This window comes from Thalassophryne amazonica, chromosome 8 (assembly GCF_902500255.1).
Source record: "Thalassophryne amazonica chromosome 8, fThaAma1.1, whole genome shotgun sequence".
NCBI classification, from domain to species: Eukaryota; Metazoa; Chordata; class Actinopteri; order Batrachoidiformes; family Batrachoididae; genus Thalassophryne; species Thalassophryne amazonica.
This window is the reverse complement of record NC_047110.1, coordinates 80,072,796-80,092,052: the sequence shown is the minus strand read 5'-3', so window position 1 is coordinate 80,092,052 and position 19,257 is coordinate 80,072,796. Positions and strand designations below refer to the sequence as shown.

Sequence of the window (19,257 nt, the reverse complement as noted above, 5' to 3'; positions counted from 1 at the left end):
ACTCGACCTTGTGACCAGACGGGTGAGATCGTCGTCTCGGGAGCCATCTCATCATCAGTGGATGCAGAGAACGTCCAGGTTTGATGCATGGTCTGTGAAAGAGGAGGGGGTGAGGTCTCACGCTCGTCAGCACACTTCCTGAGGTACGTTAGATTTTGTGACTAACATTTATACAGTCAGTAAATGTGGTGTCCCTCACACCTTATTATATTGAGCTGTATGTTGGTCGTGTAATCAGCTTCCACTGCAGTGGAGTTTTGTGAACTGGGTGTTCCATGCCTGCAGGGTGGGAAGCTGATTAGTAATTAAGCCAGGAAGTGTTTGCTGTTTGTGCACCTTTGAGCGTTCTCTCTGTGTGTTGAGTGTGGACTCACATAATGATTCCTTCTTTCACAGACTCGGTTTGTCGCGGCTACCTGGGGGGTGTCGGCGGGGTCCTTGGGTCCGAATTGGTTCTGGCTCCGGACCGTTAGCGCTGCTGGGAGTGCACCGCAAAACCACCACGCCAGACCGCGCACTTTTATATTTTTTCACAGCACTGTTATGTTCATTAAACTCTGTTATCCTTTGCACCGTGCTCTGCTTATTTTATACTGGGTCCTTCAAACGCTGGTCGGTTCTCCGGGCTGCGTCCGACACATAACACTTTTGTTGCCCCATCCCAACTTTTTTGAAATGTGTTGCAGGCATCCATTTCAAAATGAGCAAATATTTACACAAAAACAATAACGTTTATCAGTTTGAACATTAAATATCTTGTCTTTGTGGTGTATTCAAATGAATATAGGTTGAAATCATTTGCAAATCATTGTATTCTGTTTTTATTTACATTTTGTACAACATCTCAACTTCATTGGAATTGGGGTTATAGGAGCTGGCCCATTGTGCTACTCACAACTATTGACTGGACTATTTAGTCCAGATGACAGAATCCCTTGATTGGAATATTGACTCATCTGATGTCACACTGCCCCAGTTGCTACGTCTTGGGAACCCCCCCCCCCCCCCCACCCCCACTGCACCCTCCACCTTGTGATGTACCCTCTGGTACAGCACAACGACACTCAAAATTTCAGGTGAGAGCTGTGGGAACTTTGAATGGAATATTGTTTTCATCTGCCATCACACCACCCCAGTTGCATCTTCTTAATAATGATAAATATTTGCGCCCATATAAATTACATAACATCATAACGTAGCCTAACCTCATCATGACATTCTTATAGCCTTCAGGGGTATAGAGCTCTGAAGTGTGACATGTCCAAGACAACACTCAAGATGGTCCTGTCCTATCTTTTCAAGACCAAAGACCAATCTGAGCACAAATGTGGACTTTTTTTACTTCTTATGTATAGTGGTGATGGATTAAACAAATAAGGTGAGTTATTTGTATATATTTAATGTATCAATCGCCAGTTTGACAATAAAATTTCAACTTAGTTCACAACCAGAGCCCTTGTAAACTCCACACTATGAACAAACCTTCCTACATTTGGTTTACTGTGGTTTTAGGGAAGAGCTACACTGCAGGTACTGTACTAACTCACTTCAAAGATGTATTAATTATATATGTACAGTATATTCCCCTTAACACACATCAGTGCCACCAAAATGTCCCAAGGTACTAGCCCTTTAACAGTTCATGGAGGCTACATGGAAAAATGGATTATGTAGTTGTGAAACTACACACACACACACCAACAAAATTTAAAAGTAAACAAACGAAACAAACAAAAAAAATCAAGAATCAAAATCCATTGTTGAGGCTCCACAGAGATATAACATGAAACAATGCCATACCTTGAACCTCTGGGGTAGCATTTATATTTAGATGGTGAGTTTTATCTTGAGGTCTGTCTCCTTCCTGTAAAGCAATGTGGGACAAAATTATCAGATATCTAAAGGGCCAGTAAACAAAATAAAGTAAGTAATATTGTTATTAGGGCAGGAAATATGGATCCTCACTGTTATCCATCAGCAATTTTTTGGAGGTTGGCAAGAGGCTTTCATCTTTAAAACCACATTCATATTTCCCATAAATATTGTATATGTATTTAAATGATCAAAACTTTCATTTTAAGAACAAATTTAGTGTAACAAACCAACATGTGATATTTATTATGTCATAATGTAATATATACTAATGGCAGTATTAAAAATAACTAGAAAGGCATCTCATGTGTTCTGCCAAGCAAATGTCAGTATTATCTTGAACATAATGTGCCTACATTAACAAACTTTAATAAGACAAACAAGAAACATAAAAAACCCCACACACATTAAAAAAAAGTCATTCTTATCCGTCTTCACACACATATTAAAAGTTTAAAACACGGCTGTACTTACTCCATTGTTGCTTGCATCCATTTTTTTTCTTTATTGTCTCTGTTTGCAGTATGACGTGAAATGAAAATTAAAGTAGCAGCTGAAGTTGCTGTTGTGGTGAGCACCAAATCTGAGTGGCAAAAATACACAACTCTGCCCGTCACTGCCTGTGCGAGGTCCAAAAGCATGCAGTATCCAAAATAACCACAGCATCTGATTGGCCAGCTGCTCAATCTTTCACAGTTAATTTGAGCCTACACAGGTCATCTGGGGAAAAAAAGGATAGTTGCAAATTGTTATGCATTAAGTGAGCTAAAATTACTCTTGGTCTATGCTGAGTCACTAGAGTAGTTAAGACTGGTTGTGTCAGACAGTAGAGAATGTCACAAAATGATGCATTTATGCTTTTATTAGGGTATAACCACTCACTTTGACATTAACATTCTAAAGTAGAGTCCATGCAAGTTCCACCAAGCACAGCCTCATTATACCATGGCATGTACACAAACATGTGATAACCTTCCCAAAGTGGCAGCTATAGTCAAGTAGGGGTCAATGAATGACATACAGGGGTTAACTTTTAGAGTTACAGTGTGTTGGATTTAACACCAGATAGTGGTGATCTGCAACTTCATACAACTGTCTTGTTTCCCGTCTTGTTTTTCTTCACTGGCAACAGGGATTCATGCTTCCTTGCCTTGTCTTGTGATAAGCAATATGTCTGATCCTTCATATCACAAAAATAAGGGTTCACCAACTTGATGACCGACACTAGCAACCAGTAGACAGTGTAGAAGAGAACAACCATGGATTACTCTTCTTTATACTTCAGTCACCAACTAATTAGTGTTATTAGGCTGCCGATCACACCGCGGGAAGTGAGGGATTCATCATCATCAGCATTGCAAATTATTGCTTTGTGTCTAAAAGTTATATCATAATTGAGGAGAAAAATACAATAATGATACAGTAAAAGAATCCAAAAACAGTAACAGCCTCATAACTTTACGATGGTATTAGACCTCAGAACGAACAGGGCACAGCTGCTTTTGTCTACTAACACAGTTATTTTATGTATAAAGGCATGGGTGAGATCTATACTATAGAGATTAAAACAATATCATGAATTTTAAGGGTGATTTATAATTTATTTTGTGGCTTATTGGAAACCTTGATGTTTTCAGCTTTGTTTCTATTTTCTATCCTTTGACTTATATATATATATATATATATATATATATATATCCCTACACACACAGTGGGGTAAAAAAGTATTTAGTCAGTCCCTGCTTGTGCAAGTTCCCCTACTTAGAAAGATGAGAGAGGTCTGTAATTTTCATCATAAGTACACTTCAACTATGAGAGACAAAATGAGAAAAAAATTCCAGGAAATCACATTGTAGGATTTTTAAAGAATTTATTTGTAAATTATGATGGAAAATATTTGGTCAATAACAAAAGTTCAACTCAGTACTTTGTGACATAATCTTTGTTGGCGATGACAGAGGTCAAACGTTTCCTGTAAGTCTTCGCCAGGTTAGCACACACTGTAGCTGGTGTTTTGGCCCATTCCTCCATGCAGATCTCCTCTAGAGCAGTGATGTTTTGGGGTCGTCGCTGGGCAACATGGACTTTCAACTCTTTCAACAGGGTTTCTATGGGGTTGAGGTCTGGAGACTGGCTTGGCCACTCCAGGACCTTGAAATGCTTTTTATGGTGCCACTCCTTCGTTGCCTGAATGGTGTGTTTGGGATCATTGTCATGCTGGAAGACCCAGCCACGTTGCATCTTCAGTGCTCTCACTGATGGAATTTGGCTTACACGGCCCTGTTCATTCTTCTCTTAACACGGATCAGTCGTCCTGTCCCCTTTGCAGAAAAACAGCCGCAAAGCATGATGTTTCCACCCCCATGCTTCACAGTAGATATGGTGTTCTTGGAATCCAACTCAGCATTCTTCTTCCTCCAAACATGACGAATGTTCTATTTTGGTTTCATCTGATCACATGATATTCTCCCAGTCCTCTTCTGGATCATCCATATGCTCTCTGGCAAACCAGACAGGCCTGGACACGTACTGGCTTAAGCAGGGGTACACGCCTGGCACTGCAGGATTTGAGTCCCTCTCTGCGTAGTGTGTAGCCTTTGTTACTTTGGTCCCAGCTCTCTGCAGGTCATTCATCAGGTCCCTCTGTGTAGTTCTGGGATATCTGTTCACTGTTCACCAGAGAACTTGCACAATCAGGGACTGACTGAATACTTTTTTACCCCACTGTATATAGTGCCCTCCAAAGAGTATAGGAGGACTTGGTATTTCACACATTTTATGTCATTTCAAATACAGAAAAAAGAAAAAAAACATTCAAAAATTCTCTTCCTTAAAATCAAACTGAAAGCAAATCTGTACAACTTGATATAAATTAAATAAAATATGAAAGCCAAGATGATGTGTGGCATAAGTAATGGAATGTTTTGGTATAATACCTTTAATAATCCATTTTATTGACAGTTTTATTCAGACAAGTCGGGGAATGGATACATGAACATTTCCAAGTCACTGAATATGTCTTGGACTTTATCTACAGCAATTATGACAGCAATTCCTGTTATTGATGTTAATGGGGGCAATACACAGTATTAGGAACAGGGGTATGTAAACTTCTGATCAGGGTCATTTGGCTAGTTTCTGTATCATTATGATTTAAAAAGGGTAAACACAGTTGCTTGACAGTAAATGGCGTCACCCAACCACTAAACATGAGTGGGAAAAAAAAAAGTTTTTGTGTTATTCATATTCTCTGAAAAATGGCAAACCCCCCCCCCCCCCCCCCTTAAAATTCTGTCAGGAGATATATATATATATATATATATATATATATATATATATATATATATATATATATATATATATATATATATATATATATATATAAGATGTATTAAATAGATATATTAGATCTCTCTCTCTCTCTCTCTCTCTCTCTCTGTGTGTGTGTGTGTGTGTGTGTGTGTGTGTGTGTGTGTGTGTGTGTGTGTGTGTGTGTGTGTGTGTGTGTGTGTGTGTGTAACTGAAGCTGTATGCAGTAGATCAATAATCCTGGACCCATACTGCACATTGCACATCCAGATTCAGTTGTAAACAATTAACTACATTTTTTAAATTCAACTTCTATCTATCTATCTATCTATCTATCTATCTATCTATCTATCTATCTATCTATCTATCTATCTATCTATCTATCTATCAGATGATGAATATGGTTAAAATTAACATACTTTGGAAATGTGGCTATCATTCTGTCATTCTGTAATTTTTTAAGTCAAACTTTGGACGAGACTGTTTTGTTATTCCTTTTATTCTGGAGCGCATGAACCGGAAACAGACATATTTACAACACGGAAGTTGTGTTTTTTGTGATGCTGTTTAGTGGAAGATTCTGGTGGAAGATATTTCATAATTCAAGACGCTTCTTCTGATTAGGTGAGAGGCAACTATAATAAAGTAGTCAGTTTTTTTTCAGTGGAAACCGGGGGAAACCTCTTTGGTGGTGAAAACATGACGCTATTCAATGATTTGATTTGATTTTTTTCCCTCCTTACTCTTCTACTTCCTGTTAGTTTTTAATAACGACCAGACAAAACACTTTGGCAGACTTTGGTCAACAGATTCCCGCTCTTCAAGTTTGTGTTCTCCTCACCTTTCCTCCTGCCCACTCTTCCTACAGGGATTAAAGAGCAAAATAAATAAAATAAATCATGTTCTGCCGTCAGCACTGTAAAGCACCAACCTATCAGTTTGGCAAAATTGGGTTAAATCTGACCGTTTAGTCCCACACACTCCAGATTTCATTATTCTGCTTTCAGAAAGCAGTAGCACTGTCAGTCAAAACAAAACAAAAACAAATTCTCTTCCACAGACAGCCGTACTCGGCTATGTGGTAACCCCATCCGGTAACACTGCCCCGCCATGTTGCCATATGAGGTGTTGGACTCAGGAGTTGCTCAGTTCCTTGTGCAAACTGGCGTATGTTGTCGTAATTCTGGTACAAGTTAATCATACTTTCACCTGTTCAAAATATCTTGTCGCAGAACTTGGCAGATATCTAGAGGTGGTTAGATTTTTGAAGTTGTTTGATCAAAAATCAAGGAAAATATCGTGTCAAAAACTTTTTTTTAATAGCATGAACTTTTTTCTTTCTTTTATTTTTAACCAAGAACCCATATTCTCATAATTTTCTCAACAAGATCAAACTTGTTGAGAAAATTACTTGACTAGATACCTGGAGGTGATTAGATGTTGAAAAAAATGAAGTGGGCTTCATAGATAATTGGCAAAGCTTCTGGGGAAAACCTGGTGTTGTTAGGAGAGACGGCATCCATCCCACTTTGGATGGAGCAGCTCTCATTTCTAGAAATCTGGCCAATTTTCTTAAATCCTCCAAACTGTGACTATCCAGGGTTGGGACCAGGAAGCAGAGTTGTAGTCTTACACACCACTCTGCAGCTTCTCTCCCCCTGCCATCCCCTCATTACCCCATCCCCGTAGAGACGGTGCCTGCTCCCAGACCACCAATAACCAGCAAAAATCTATTTAAGCATAAAAATTCAAAAAGGAAAAATATAGCACCTTCAACTGCACCACTAAATTTAACTAAAACAGTTAAATGTGGTCTATTAAACATTAGGTCTCTCTCTTCTAAGTCCCTGTTAGTAAATGATATAATAATTGATCAACATATTGATTTATTCTGCCTTACAGAAACCTGGTTACTGTTGTGAAAGTGTAGGAACACGGACCCACAACAGGGGGCGCAATGAACGGACAATGGAGAAGGTAAATAACAAGGTTTACTATTGTGAAACGAGCACAATAAATACAACAATCACAATTTGGGGTCGAATCCGCTGGTGTCGTGGGGGCAGGCTCGAAGGTAGGAGACGTCCGTCTCAGTCGAACCGGAACCACCCAGATCTCCTCTGCCACCGAACCCTAGAAATACTGGAACCGCCAAGTCCCGAATTCCCAGGTGGCCACTGCCTCCGCTCGTCGGATCCGGTACTGCTGGCGGGAGAGAGCAACAACACACAGGTGTGGATGCGACCGCACCAAGTAACGGAGAGGGGAGAAGCCGCCTCCACCTCTTGTCAAAGTACAGCAGGAAGGTGAGTACTTATCCAAGCAATGAAGCTATCAGTAGTCAACAGTCCTGAAAAGGTTTAACAAGTTTAGCTGGTTGTTCAGAATATAAATGCAGAGAATATTACCTCAGTCTTAGGCGATATCTCGGCTCTGAGGTGGAGACGCCGTCCTCCTGATATACCTCTGTGCTGAGTGGAACAGCTGTGTCTGGTGATGGGTGACAGCTGTCACCCAGGCTACTCCCATAAGGCGGCAGCGCCCTCTGGTGCCTGGAGCCCGCACTCCAGGCAGGGCGCCCTCTGGTGGTGGTGGGCCAGCAGTACCTCCTCTTCAGCGGCCCACACAACAGTTACAGCAGGATGAATATGTTAGTTTAAATGAGTCAACACCCCCAAGTCACACTAACTGCCAGAACGCTTGTAGCACGGGCCGAGGCGGAGGATTAGCAGCAATCTTCCATTCCAGCTTATTAATTAATCCAAAACCCAGACAGAGCTTTAATTCATTTGAAAGCTTGACTCTTAGTCTTGTCCATCCAAATTGGAAGTCCCAAAAACCAGTTTTATTTGTTATTATCTATCGTCCTCCTGGTCATTACTGTGAGTTTCTCTGTGAATTTTCAGACCTTTTGTCTGACTTAGTGCTTAGCTCAGATAAGATAATTATAGTGGGTGATTTTAACATCCACACAGATGCTGAGAATGACAGCCTCAACACTGCATTTAATCTATTATTAGACTCAATTGACTTTGCTCAAAATGTAAATGAGTCCACCCACCACTTTAATCATATCTTAGATCTTGTTCTGACTTATGGTATGGAAATTGAAGACTTAACAGTATTCCCTGAAAACTCCCTTCTGTCTGATAATTTCTTAATAACATTTACATTTACTCTGATGGACTACCCAGCAGTGGGGAATAAGTTTCATTACACTAGAAGTCTTTCAGAAAGCGCTGTAACTAGGTTTAAGGATGTGATTCCTTCTTTATGTTCTCTAATGCCATATACCAACATAGTGCAGAGTAGCTACCTAAACTCTGTGAGTGAGATAGAGTATCTTGTCAATAGTTTTACATCCTCATTGAAGACAACTTTGGATGCTGTAGCTCCTCTGAAAAAGAGAGCCTTAAATCAGAAGTGCCTGACTCCGTGGTATAACTCACAAACTCGCAGCTTAAAGCAGATAACCTGTAAGTTGGAGAGGAAATGGCGTCTCACTAATTTAGAAGATCTTCACTTAGCCTGGAAAAAGAGTCTGTTGCTCTATAAAAAAAAGCCCTCCGTAAAGCTAGGACATCTTACTACCCATCACTAATTGAAGAAAATAAGAACAACCCCAGGTTTCTTTTCAGCACTGTAGCCAGGCTGACAAAGAGTCAGAGCTCTATTGAGCCGAGTATTCCTTTAACTTTAACTAGTAATGACTTCATGACTTTATTTGCTAATAAAATTTTAACTATTAGAGAAAAAATTACTCATAACCATCCCAAAGACATATTGTTATCTTTGGCTGCTTTCAGTGATGCCGGTATTTGGTTAGACTCTTTCTCTCCGATTGTTCTGTCTGAGTTATTTTCATTAGTTACTTCCTCCAAACCATCAACATGTCTATTAGACCCCATTCCTACCAGGCTGCTCAAGGAAGCCTTACCATTAATTAATGCTTCGATCTTAAATATCCCGTTGCTCGCCGGTGTTGTCCGTAAACAGCGTTCCTGCGGTCGTACCGTTTCCAGCCCTTTTACGGTCCGACCTACTCCGGTCATTGTGGTCCTTTAATCACTTTTAAGCTTTTTCAGCTGTTCTCTGAGTTGCTGTAATGTCCGGTGAGCCGAGTGCGGCCTCATTTCGGATCGCTTCATCCACTCTGTATTTTCTCCTCCGCTACCAAACATAAACGTCCGCAGCTCATCCACAGACCACGGTGTGGTTTTGTGTGAGTAAAAAAAAAAAATAACTCGCCGTGAAACAAAAGAAAACGACGGTCGCTGTAACGCCGCTGTGACTATTTAAAAATGGCGGGTTTTGATTTTCCTCTCGGACGGCGCACTCATGACTCATCTAGTGACGACGTTCTCTGACCAATCAGTGGCCAGCAGCCTGTTGACGTCACATTTTAGTATCGGCTCGGCTCGCTTGGAACCGCTCCCGAGCAGGTACTAAAAAAACTTACCCGGTACTAAAAACTACCCTAATGGAAAAGCGAAAAAACCGAGTAGAGTCGAGCCGAGTAGTGCTACTTTTGTGAAGTGGAAGTAGTGCTACTTTTGTGAAGTGGAAAAGCGCCTTTTGTGAACTGGAAAAGCGCCTTTGCTTCGATCTTAAATATGATCAATCTATCTTTATTAGTTGGCTATGTACCACAGGCTTTTAAGGTGGCAGTAATTAAACCATTACTTAAAAAGCCATCACTTGACCCAGCTATCTTAGCTAATTATAGGCAAATCTCCAACCTTCCTTTTCTCTCAAAAATTCTTGAAAGGGTAGTTGTAAAACAGCTAACTGATCATCTGCAGAGGAATGGTCTATTTGAAGAGTTTCAGTCAGGTTTTAGAATTCATCATAGTACAGAAACAGCATTAGTGAAGGTTACAAATGATCTTCTTATGGCCTCAGACAGTGGACTCATCTCTGTGCTTGTTCTGTTAGACCTCAGTGCTGCTTTTGATACTGTTGACCATAAAATTTTATTACAGAGATTAGAGCATGCCATAGGTATTAAAGGCACTGCGCTGCGGTGGTTTGAATCATATTTATCTAATAGATTACAATTTGTTCATGTAAATGGGGAATCTTCTTCACAGACTAAGGTTAATTATGGAGTTCCACAAGGTTCTGTGCTAGGATCAGTTTTATTCACTTTATACATGTTTCCCTTAGGCAGTATTATTAGACAGCATTGCTTAAATTTTCATTGTTACGCAGATGATACCCAGCTTTATCTATCAATGAAGCCAGAGGACACACACCAATTAGCTAAACTGCAGGATTGTCTTACAGACATAAAGACATGGATGACCTCTAATTTCCTGCTTTTAAACTCAGATAAAACTGAAGTTATTGTACTTGGCCCCACAAATCTTAGAAACATGGTGTCTAACCAGATCCTTACTCTGGATGGCATTACCCTGACCTCTCGTAATACTGTGAGAAATCTTGGAGTCATTTTTGATCAGGATATGTCATTCAAAGCGCATATTAAACAAATATGTAGGACTGCTTTTTTGCATTTGCGCAATATCTCTAAAATTAGAAAGGTCTTGTCTCAGAGTGATGCTGAAAAACTAATTCATGCATTTATTTCCTCTTGGCTGGACTATTGTAATTCATTATTATCAGGTTGTCCTAAAAGTTCCCTGAAAAGCCTTCAGTTAATTCAAAATGCTGCAGCTAGAGTACTGACAGGGACTAGAAAGAGAGAGCATATCTCACCCATATTGGCCTCTCTTCAGTGGCTTCCTGTTAATTCTAGAATAGAATTTAAAATTCTTCTTCTTACTTATAAGGTTTTGAATAATCAGGTCCCATCTTATCTTAGGGACCTCATATTAGGGACCTCAGTACCATATCACCCCAATAGAGCGCTTCGCTCTCAGACTGCAGGCTTACTTGTAGTTCCTAGGGTTTGTAAGAGTAGAATGGGAGGCAGAGTCTTCAGCTCCCAATTCAGATCAGGGAGACAGACACCCTCTCTACTTTTAAGATTAGGCTTAAAACTTTCCTTTTTGCTAAAGCTTATAGTTAGGGCTGGATCAGGTGAACCTGAACCATCCCTTAGTTATGCTGCTATAGACTTAGACTGCTGGGGGGTTCCCATGATGCACTGAGTGTTTCTTTCTCTTTTTGCTCTGTATGCACCACTCTGCATTTAATCATTAGTGATTGATCTCTGCTCCCCTCCACAGCATGTCTTTTTCCTGGTTCTCTCCCTCAGCCCCAACCAGTCCCAGCAGAAGGCTGCCCCTCCCTGAGCCTAGTTCTGCTGGAGGTTTCTTCCTGTTAAAAGGGAGTTTTTCCTTCCCACTGTCGCCAAGTGCTTTCTCACAGGGGATCGTTTTGACCGTTGGGGTTTTTCCGTAATTATTGTATGGCCTTGACTTACAATATAAAGCCCCTTGGGTCAACTGTTTGTTGTGATTTGGTGCTATATAAATAAAATTGATTTGATTTGATTTGAAATAGTTTGGTCAGATATCATGGTCAAGGAAATCGTGGTACAAAAAATATATCTTAACAGCTAAAAGAAATCAGAGACTGTAAGGTGGTGGCAGGAGAGAGTGTCATTAGACAGCATAGGATGGTTGTTTGTAGGATGACTTTAGAGGTAAGAAGAAGAAGAGAGTGAGAGCTCAATAAAGGATCAGATGGTGGAAGCTGAAGGAGGAAGACTGTTGTGTGCAATATGGTTTCATGCCAAGAAAGAGCACTACAGATGCAATGTTTGCTCTGAGAATACTGTTGGAGAAGTACAGAGAAGGCCAGAAAGAGTTACATTGTGTGTTTGTGGACTTAGAAAAAACCTTATGATAGGGTGCCAAGAGAAGAGCTGTGGTATTGTATGAGGAAGTCTGGAGTGGCAGAGAAGTATGTTAGGGTAGTGCAGGACATGTAGAAGAATACCGTGACAGTGGTGAGATGCGCAGTCGGAATGACAGAATCATTCAAGGTTGGAGGTGGGATTACACCAAGGATCAGCTCTGAGTCCTTTCTTGTTTGCAGTGGTGATGGACAGGTTGACGGATGAGATCAGACAGGAGTCCCCATGGACTATGATGTAGATGACATTGTGATCTGTAGTGAGAGTAGACAGCAAGTTGAGTCTTGTCTGGAGAGGTCAGTCTGGAGAGAGGTGGAATGAAAAGTCAGTAGAAACAAGACTGAGTATATGTGTGTGAATGGGAGGGAGCCCAGTGGAATAGTGCAGTTACAGGGAGTAGAAGTGGTGAAAGTAGATGAGTTTAAATATTTGGAGTCAACTGTTCAAAGTAATGGAGAGTGTGGTAGAGAGATGAAGAAGAGAGTGCAGGCAGGGTGGAGTGGGTGGAGAAAGGTGGCAGGAGTGATGTGTGACCGAAGAATATCAGCAAGATTGAAGGAGAAAGTTTACAAGACAGTAGTGAGACCAGCTATGTTGTACAGCTTAGAGATAGTGGCACTAACAAAAAGACAGGAGGCAGAGCTGGAGGTGGCAGAGTTGAAGATGTTGAGATTCTCTTTGGGAGTGACGAGAATGGACAAGATTAGGAATGAACATATCAGAGGGACAGCTCAGGTGGGACGGTTTGGAGACAAAGTCAGAGAGACGAGATTGAGATGGTTTTGATATGTGCAGAGGAGGGACCCAGGGTATATAGGGAAAAGGATGCTGAGGATGGAGCCACCAGGCAGGAGGAGAAGAGGGAGGCCAAAGAGGAGGTTTATGGATGTGCTGAGGGAGGACATGCAGGTGGTTGGTGTGACAGCGGAAGATACAGAGGACAGGGTGAGATGGAAACGATTGATCTGCTGTGGCGACCCCTAACGGGAACAGCCGAAAGACAAAGAAGAAGAACAATCAAGAATCCTAGATAAGTGATCTAGGCCATTTACTGATCAGCAAAATATCTGCGATTGATTTGTATGAATGACTTCAAAATGAGGTCATACAAAAGTCATATGATGTAGTCATACATAGTCAAAGACATGACATATGTATGTATATTTATTTGTACATTTATATTGTGGTGGGTAGAGCATGCAGGGTGTTCATTAGCACTCTGATGCCTTTCATTTTATGCGTTTTGTGGTGAAGTCTAATCTTTCCTTCCTGTTTCTGAGCTTTACCAGTGGTTTTACGTCTTTTCTGTATTTTCATTAAGAAAGGTGTCCAGATTGCCTCCTCAAGAATCCTCTTGACTAGGTTAGATGTTGTAAAGGGGCTGGTTGGCTTGACCAAGTCAAGAATTCTTCTGTCATTTACTTTCTTTCTTCTTCTGTCATTTACACACAACCAAATTGTTGATTCGCTACTCCTGTTTCTGCTTTCTGCCTATTTTGTTTTGTCAGCCTAATGACGGCTTCCTTCATTTGCATCCACACCTATTTGGACCTTATTAACACTAATCAAGCAAATGGTTGGTAAACGAACAGCCAGCCCCCTCTGCTGGCCAAAACAGAGACTATACTTGAAAACTGGCACTTTATTTAATTGTAAATTTAATTATTTATTTTTGAAAAACCCTGTTTCAGTCTGTCTTCTTTCTGTTCACTGGCTTCCCAGGTGACTCGTCATATACTTCAGCATCGTGACACCACCACAGGTAGCTTTGTTGTGAAACGTCTCACCTCTCTGTTCACTTGTGTCCACAGATCCCACTATGCCGCTACACTTTGTCTACAGCCACCAGGATTTTATCACAAATGTGTGTCGGGCTGATGGAAGCAGTTCCTGTGTGGCACCAACGCCAACAAAGTTTGACACAATTCTACAAGCTGGCTGGAAAGACAGAATGGACAGGGGATTTTTTCGCTACCATCTGAGTGATGTGGAGACACGAATCCTGCCAGGCCCGCACAAATTTGTCACCCAGCTGAATGTCAAAAGGGCACAAGAGAAACGAAAGCCTCAGGAGATCCTGAGTGTTCAGCAGGAGTTCAATGACAAGCTGTTCAATTTCAACAAAATCAATCCAGAAGAAATCATATTTGAGGCTATGAAGGATGCTGGTTGGGGGCCAGGTGCGCTTGAAAACGGAAAGTTACAACAACCCTGCAGGATGTCTGTTATGGTCAATGTAAGCCCTTTGGAATTTGGGCATTGTCTGTTGGTTCCAGATCTAGAACACTGTTTGCCACAAGTCCTGACAGCTTTTGCCATTCAGGTTGGAATTGAATCTGTGCTCCTGAGCTCCAACCCAGGTTTTCATGTGGGTTTCAACAGTCTTGGAGCATTAGCGTCTGTCAATCACTTGCATTTACATGTTTATTACCTAAACCACGAGCTAAGGCTTGAATCTGCATCACTCGAACCACTACTTCCTGAAAAGGGATTTTATCGCTTGACGGACTTTCCCATCGGCTTTATGTTTTACACAGAATTAGACTGTGTGGAGAAAGTTGCCAGTGTCGTTTGTCAAGTCACAGACTTTCTTGTTGCTGGTAATGTGGCTCACAACCTGTTCATGACCCGGGGATGTCCACCTAATGACCGTATGCAGAATGAAATGGAACGCGCCTCGAGGGCTGGTGTGCGTATTGCTGTGTGGCCCAGAAAATCCTGCTTTGGTGTCAAAGACCAATCTGCTTTCAATATTGCACTTTGTGAACTAGCTGGACACTTACTCTTCAAGAACAAGCAGGACTTTGATCTCACGAGTGAGGAACATATAATTGGTATAATTCAGAAGTATCTTCTGCCTGATGCAGAATTTAGCAGCTTGGAACAGCAGCTTACTCATTACTTAAGAGATGCATAATGTTTGGATAAAACTGTGTTTAAAACGAGGAAAGATGTTAAGACTAGAGCCCGATCAATAAAGGTTTTTTGGGGTTGCTCATATTGATATCAAGGAATTGAAAATTTACAATATTGATACATCTGCTGATACTTTCATAAAAAATTACAAGGAAACATTTCATTATTAAACCCTTATGACAGAGAAATGTAATTGAAACTTGATGTTTTACAGTTTAAACATGAACTTTATTATAAATAAGTATAAATATAAACAACAATGCATGTCTCACTGCCATCATACTACAGTTGCTTGGATTGGCAGCTGCTGTGTTGAATTGCTTAGTGTTTGCTTAAAATAGACTTCCTCATCTTCTATGGCCCCAACATGCTGGCAGCAAAGCAACCATTTTTCTCGTCATTGTAAAATGACCACTCTGGCTGAAAATGAATGTCAGCTGGTCACTTTCCCTCTGTCTCTTGTAGCTGTTGTGATCAAGAGGTGATGGGGGTCCCAACCATGCTTGACAGCATTGTAAACAATGCCATCGGAGCACCTTTTGCTGGACAGATTATGTAATGACACAATTTGCAACAGCCAAAGTGTTTTTCTGCATTGTTTTTTTTTTTTCTTTTTCTTTTTTTTTTTTTTTTTTGTAAAATAGAAGTTTTTGTATTGGCAAGAATAAGGACGATATCAGTATGTTCGTAAAAGGCTCCTATCAGTAGATATCATTGGCCAAGAGATTTATCAGTCGGGCTCTGGATTCAGCTGTTAAGATAAATGTGATTGGACTGTGAAAAAATCCACACAGACAAAGGAAATATACCCCCACTTCTGCTTCAAAGCCATGGTCATCTTAGAAGGTGGGAGTGCTAACCCCTGCACTGCCATGTTGCCCTTTGACACCTTTATCATCACTGGAGCATTCCTTTTTTGTTTTCCACACTGTGCTATTGAAGCTGCATATAGTGGATCAGTAATCCCGGTACTACATTCATACGTATTGCCCATACTTTACACAAACTGAATGAAATACCTTAAAGTGAAACATTTCAGTCAGTATGTATGTCCAAGAGTACATTATAAGCAGTTATGTAATGTTTTTTTTCCTATTTGAAGCAAAGAGCTGTATTGGGAGTCATGAACAGGGTTTCATTTTAATTGTTATATATATATATTTAATGTAGAGGTTTGAAAATGAAAGACATAAAAAAATGTACTTCGGAAATAAACCAAATTACCCCCAAAATGTGTGAATTATTACACTCAGATTACACCATCATATTGGCTCATCTGTCCAAATTAGTAATATCCTACCATCTCAGAAATCAAAACCAGTTTTCTATCATGTTCTGGTTTCACAAGGTCACCCTGCCCCCACCCCCCGAATAAAATATCAGAAGTACCAAACCTATGGAGAAATCCAAAATATTAGGTCTGTATCTCTAATAGTTTTGAAACTACAGACCTTTTAAATTTAAATTACATTCCTTTTGTCAAGCGAGCCTTTCTGTCCAATTTCTGACATTCATATCTCCTTTGATATGGTATGTACAACTTTAAAACATGATTGGGGCTAATATTTTCTGTACAACCCCTGGCAAAAATGATGGAATCACCGGCCTCGGAGGATGTTCATTCAGTTGTTTAATTTTGTAGAAAAAAAGCAGATCACAGACATGACACAAAACTAAAGTCATTTCAAATGGCAACTTTCTGGCTTTAAGAAACACTATAAGAAATCAAGAAAAAAAGATTGTGGCAGTCAGTAACGGTTACTTTTTTAGATCAAGCAGAGGAAAAAAATATGGAATCACTTAATTCTGAGGAAAAAATTATGGAATCACCCTGTAAATTTTCATCCCAAAACTAACACCTGCATCATATCAGATCTGCTCGTTAGTCTGCATCTAAAAAGGAGTGAACACACCTTGGAGAGCTGTTGCACCAAGTGGACTGACATGAATCATGGCTCCAACACGAGAGATGCCAATTGAAACAAAGGAGAGGATTATCAAACTCTTAAAAGAGGGTAAATCATCACGCAATGTTGCAAAAGATGTTGGTTGTTCACAGTCAGCTGTGTCTAAACTCTGGACCAAATACAAACAACATGGGAAGGTTGTTAAAGGCAAACATACTGGTAGACCAAGGAAGACATCAAAGCGTCAAGACAGAAAACTTAAAGCAATATGTCTCAAAAATCGAAAAATGTACAACAAAACAAATGAGGAACGAATGGGAGGAAACGAGTCAACGTCTGTGACCGAACTGTAAGAAACCGCCTAAAGGAAATGGGATTTACATACAGAAAAGCTAAACGAAAGGCATCATTAACACCTAAACAGAAAAAAACAAGGTTACAATGGGCTAAGGAAAAGTAATCGTGGACTGTGGATGACTGGATGAAAGTCATATTCAGTGATGAATCTCGAATCAGCATTGGGCAAGGTGATGATGCTGGAACTTTTGTTTTGTGCCTTTCTAATGAGATTTATAAAGATGACTGCCTGAAGAGAACATGTAAATTTCCACAGTCATTGATGATATGGGGCTGCATGTCAGGTAAAGGCACTGGGGAGATGGCTGTCATTACATCATCAATAAATGCACAAGTTTACGTTGATATTTTGGACAATTGAAAGGATGTTTCGGGATGATGAAATCATTTTTTAAGATGATAATGCATCTTGCCATAGAGCAAAAACTGCAAAAACATTCCTTGCAAAAAGACACGTAGGGTCAATGTCATGGCATAGGGTCAATGTCAATGAGCAGATCTGATTTGATGCAGGTGTTAATTTGGGGGATGAAAATTTACAGGGTGATTCCATAATTTTTTCCTCAGAATTGAGTGATTCCATATTTTTTTCCTCTACTTGGTCTAAAAAAGTAACCGTTACTGACTGCCACAATCTTTTTTTCTTGATTTCTTATAGTGTTTCTTAAAGCCAGAAAGTTGCCATTTGAAATGACTTTAGTTTTGTGTCATGTCTGTGATCTGCTTTTTTTCTACAAAATTAAACAACTGAATGAACATCCTCTGAGGCCGGTGATTCCATAATTTTTGCCAGGGGTTGTACAGTTCAAAAATGTAATCAGATCAGATGCATCTTATGTCATGATGTAGCATGCAGTAGCCATATTTATTACTCATACTGTTAGAATAATTTTTTGAAGTGTACTTCATTTTCAAATTTCCTCAGAATTTCCTATTTTCATGTCTTCATTTGACCATGTGAACAGTTAAGCATCATTTTCATATTTTTATCAACATGTTACGATATGTATCTGAAGATGATCTGACAAACCTTTGGTGTTGTGAAGAAGTCCACACATAGGCAAAGAAAACTGACTGATATATCAGTTAGCCGAAAATATCAGCTGATATGAGCCTTTCATAAACATGTCATCTCTGCATTATTTTTGCTGATATAAAAATAATTTTACCAATCTGCAGAAAAACACTTTTGCTTTTGGAAATTGTCATTATGTAGTTTGTCCAGCAGAGGCCACTCTGACAGCATTGTTTGCAATGCTCTCAACGGTGGTTGGGTTGTGCAAGACCCTCTACAACCCCTGGCAAAAATTATGGAATCACCGGCCTCGGAGGATGTTCATTCAGTTGTTTAATTTTGTAGAAAAAAAGCAGATCACAGACATGACACAAAACTAAAGTAATTTCAAATGGCAACTTTCTGGCTTTAAGAAACACTATAAGAAATCAGGAAAAAAAATTGTGTCAGTCAGTAACGGTTACTTTTTTAGACCAAGCAGAGGAAAAAAAATATGGACTCACTCAATTCTGAGGAATAAATTATGGAATCATGAAAAACAAAAGAACGCTCCAACACATCACTAGTATTTTGTTGCAACACCTCTGGCTTTTATAACAGCTTGCAGTCTCTGAGGCATGGACTTAATGAGTGACAAACAGTACTCTTCATCAGTCTGGCTCCAACTTTCTCTGATTGCTGTTGCCAGATCGGCTTTGCAGGCTGGAGCCTTGTCATGGACCATTTTCTTCAACTTCCACCAAAGATTTTCAATTGGATTAAGATCCGGACTATTTGCAGGCCATGACATTGACCCTATGTGTCTTTTTGCAAGGAATGTTTTCACAGTTTTTGCTCTATGGCAAGATGCATTATCATCTTGAAAAATGATTTCATCATCCCCAAACATCCTTTCAATTGATGGAATAAGAAAAGTGTCCAAAATATCAACGTAAACTTGTGCATTTATTGATGATGTAATGACAGCCATCTCCCCAGTGCCTTTACCTGACATGTAGCCCCATATCATCAATGACTGTGGAAATTTACATGTTCTCTTCAGGCAGTCATCTTTATAA

General features: G+C 40.0%; 1 protein-coding gene and 1 long non-coding RNA gene across 3 annotated transcripts; one reads left to right on the top strand and one right to left on the bottom strand.

Annotated features, from left to right (window-relative positions):
* Positions 1 to 376: 376 nt before the first annotated feature.
* LOC117515983 lies at positions 377 to 15,499 on the bottom strand. Its single transcript, XR_004562273.1, has 3 exons — positions 15,078 to 15,499; positions 839 to 843; positions 377 to 387 (listed from the first exon to the last, which is right to left on the bottom strand). It is a non-coding gene; the product is annotated as an uncharacterized LOC117515983 (long non-coding RNA).
* LOC117515982 (GDP-D-glucose phosphorylase 1-like) lies at positions 5,771 to 15,104 on the top strand. Of its 2 annotated transcripts, none has more exons than XM_034176820.1 (2): positions 5,771 to 5,805; positions 13,816 to 15,104. In XM_034176820.1, the coding sequence occupies exon 2, from the start codon at positions 13,824 to 13,826 to the stop codon at positions 14,919 to 14,921; it is 1,098 nt and encodes a 365-aa protein (XP_034032711.1). In that variant the 5' UTR covers positions 5,771 to 5,805; positions 13,816 to 13,823; the 3' UTR covers positions 14,922 to 15,104. The 2 variants fall into 2 exon arrangements, with proteins under 2 accessions (XP_034032711.1, XP_034032712.1); XM_034176821.1 differs by lacking the exon at positions 5,771 to 5,805 and adding an exon at positions 7,439 to 7,487.
* Positions 15,500 to 19,257: the final 3,758 nt, after the last annotated feature.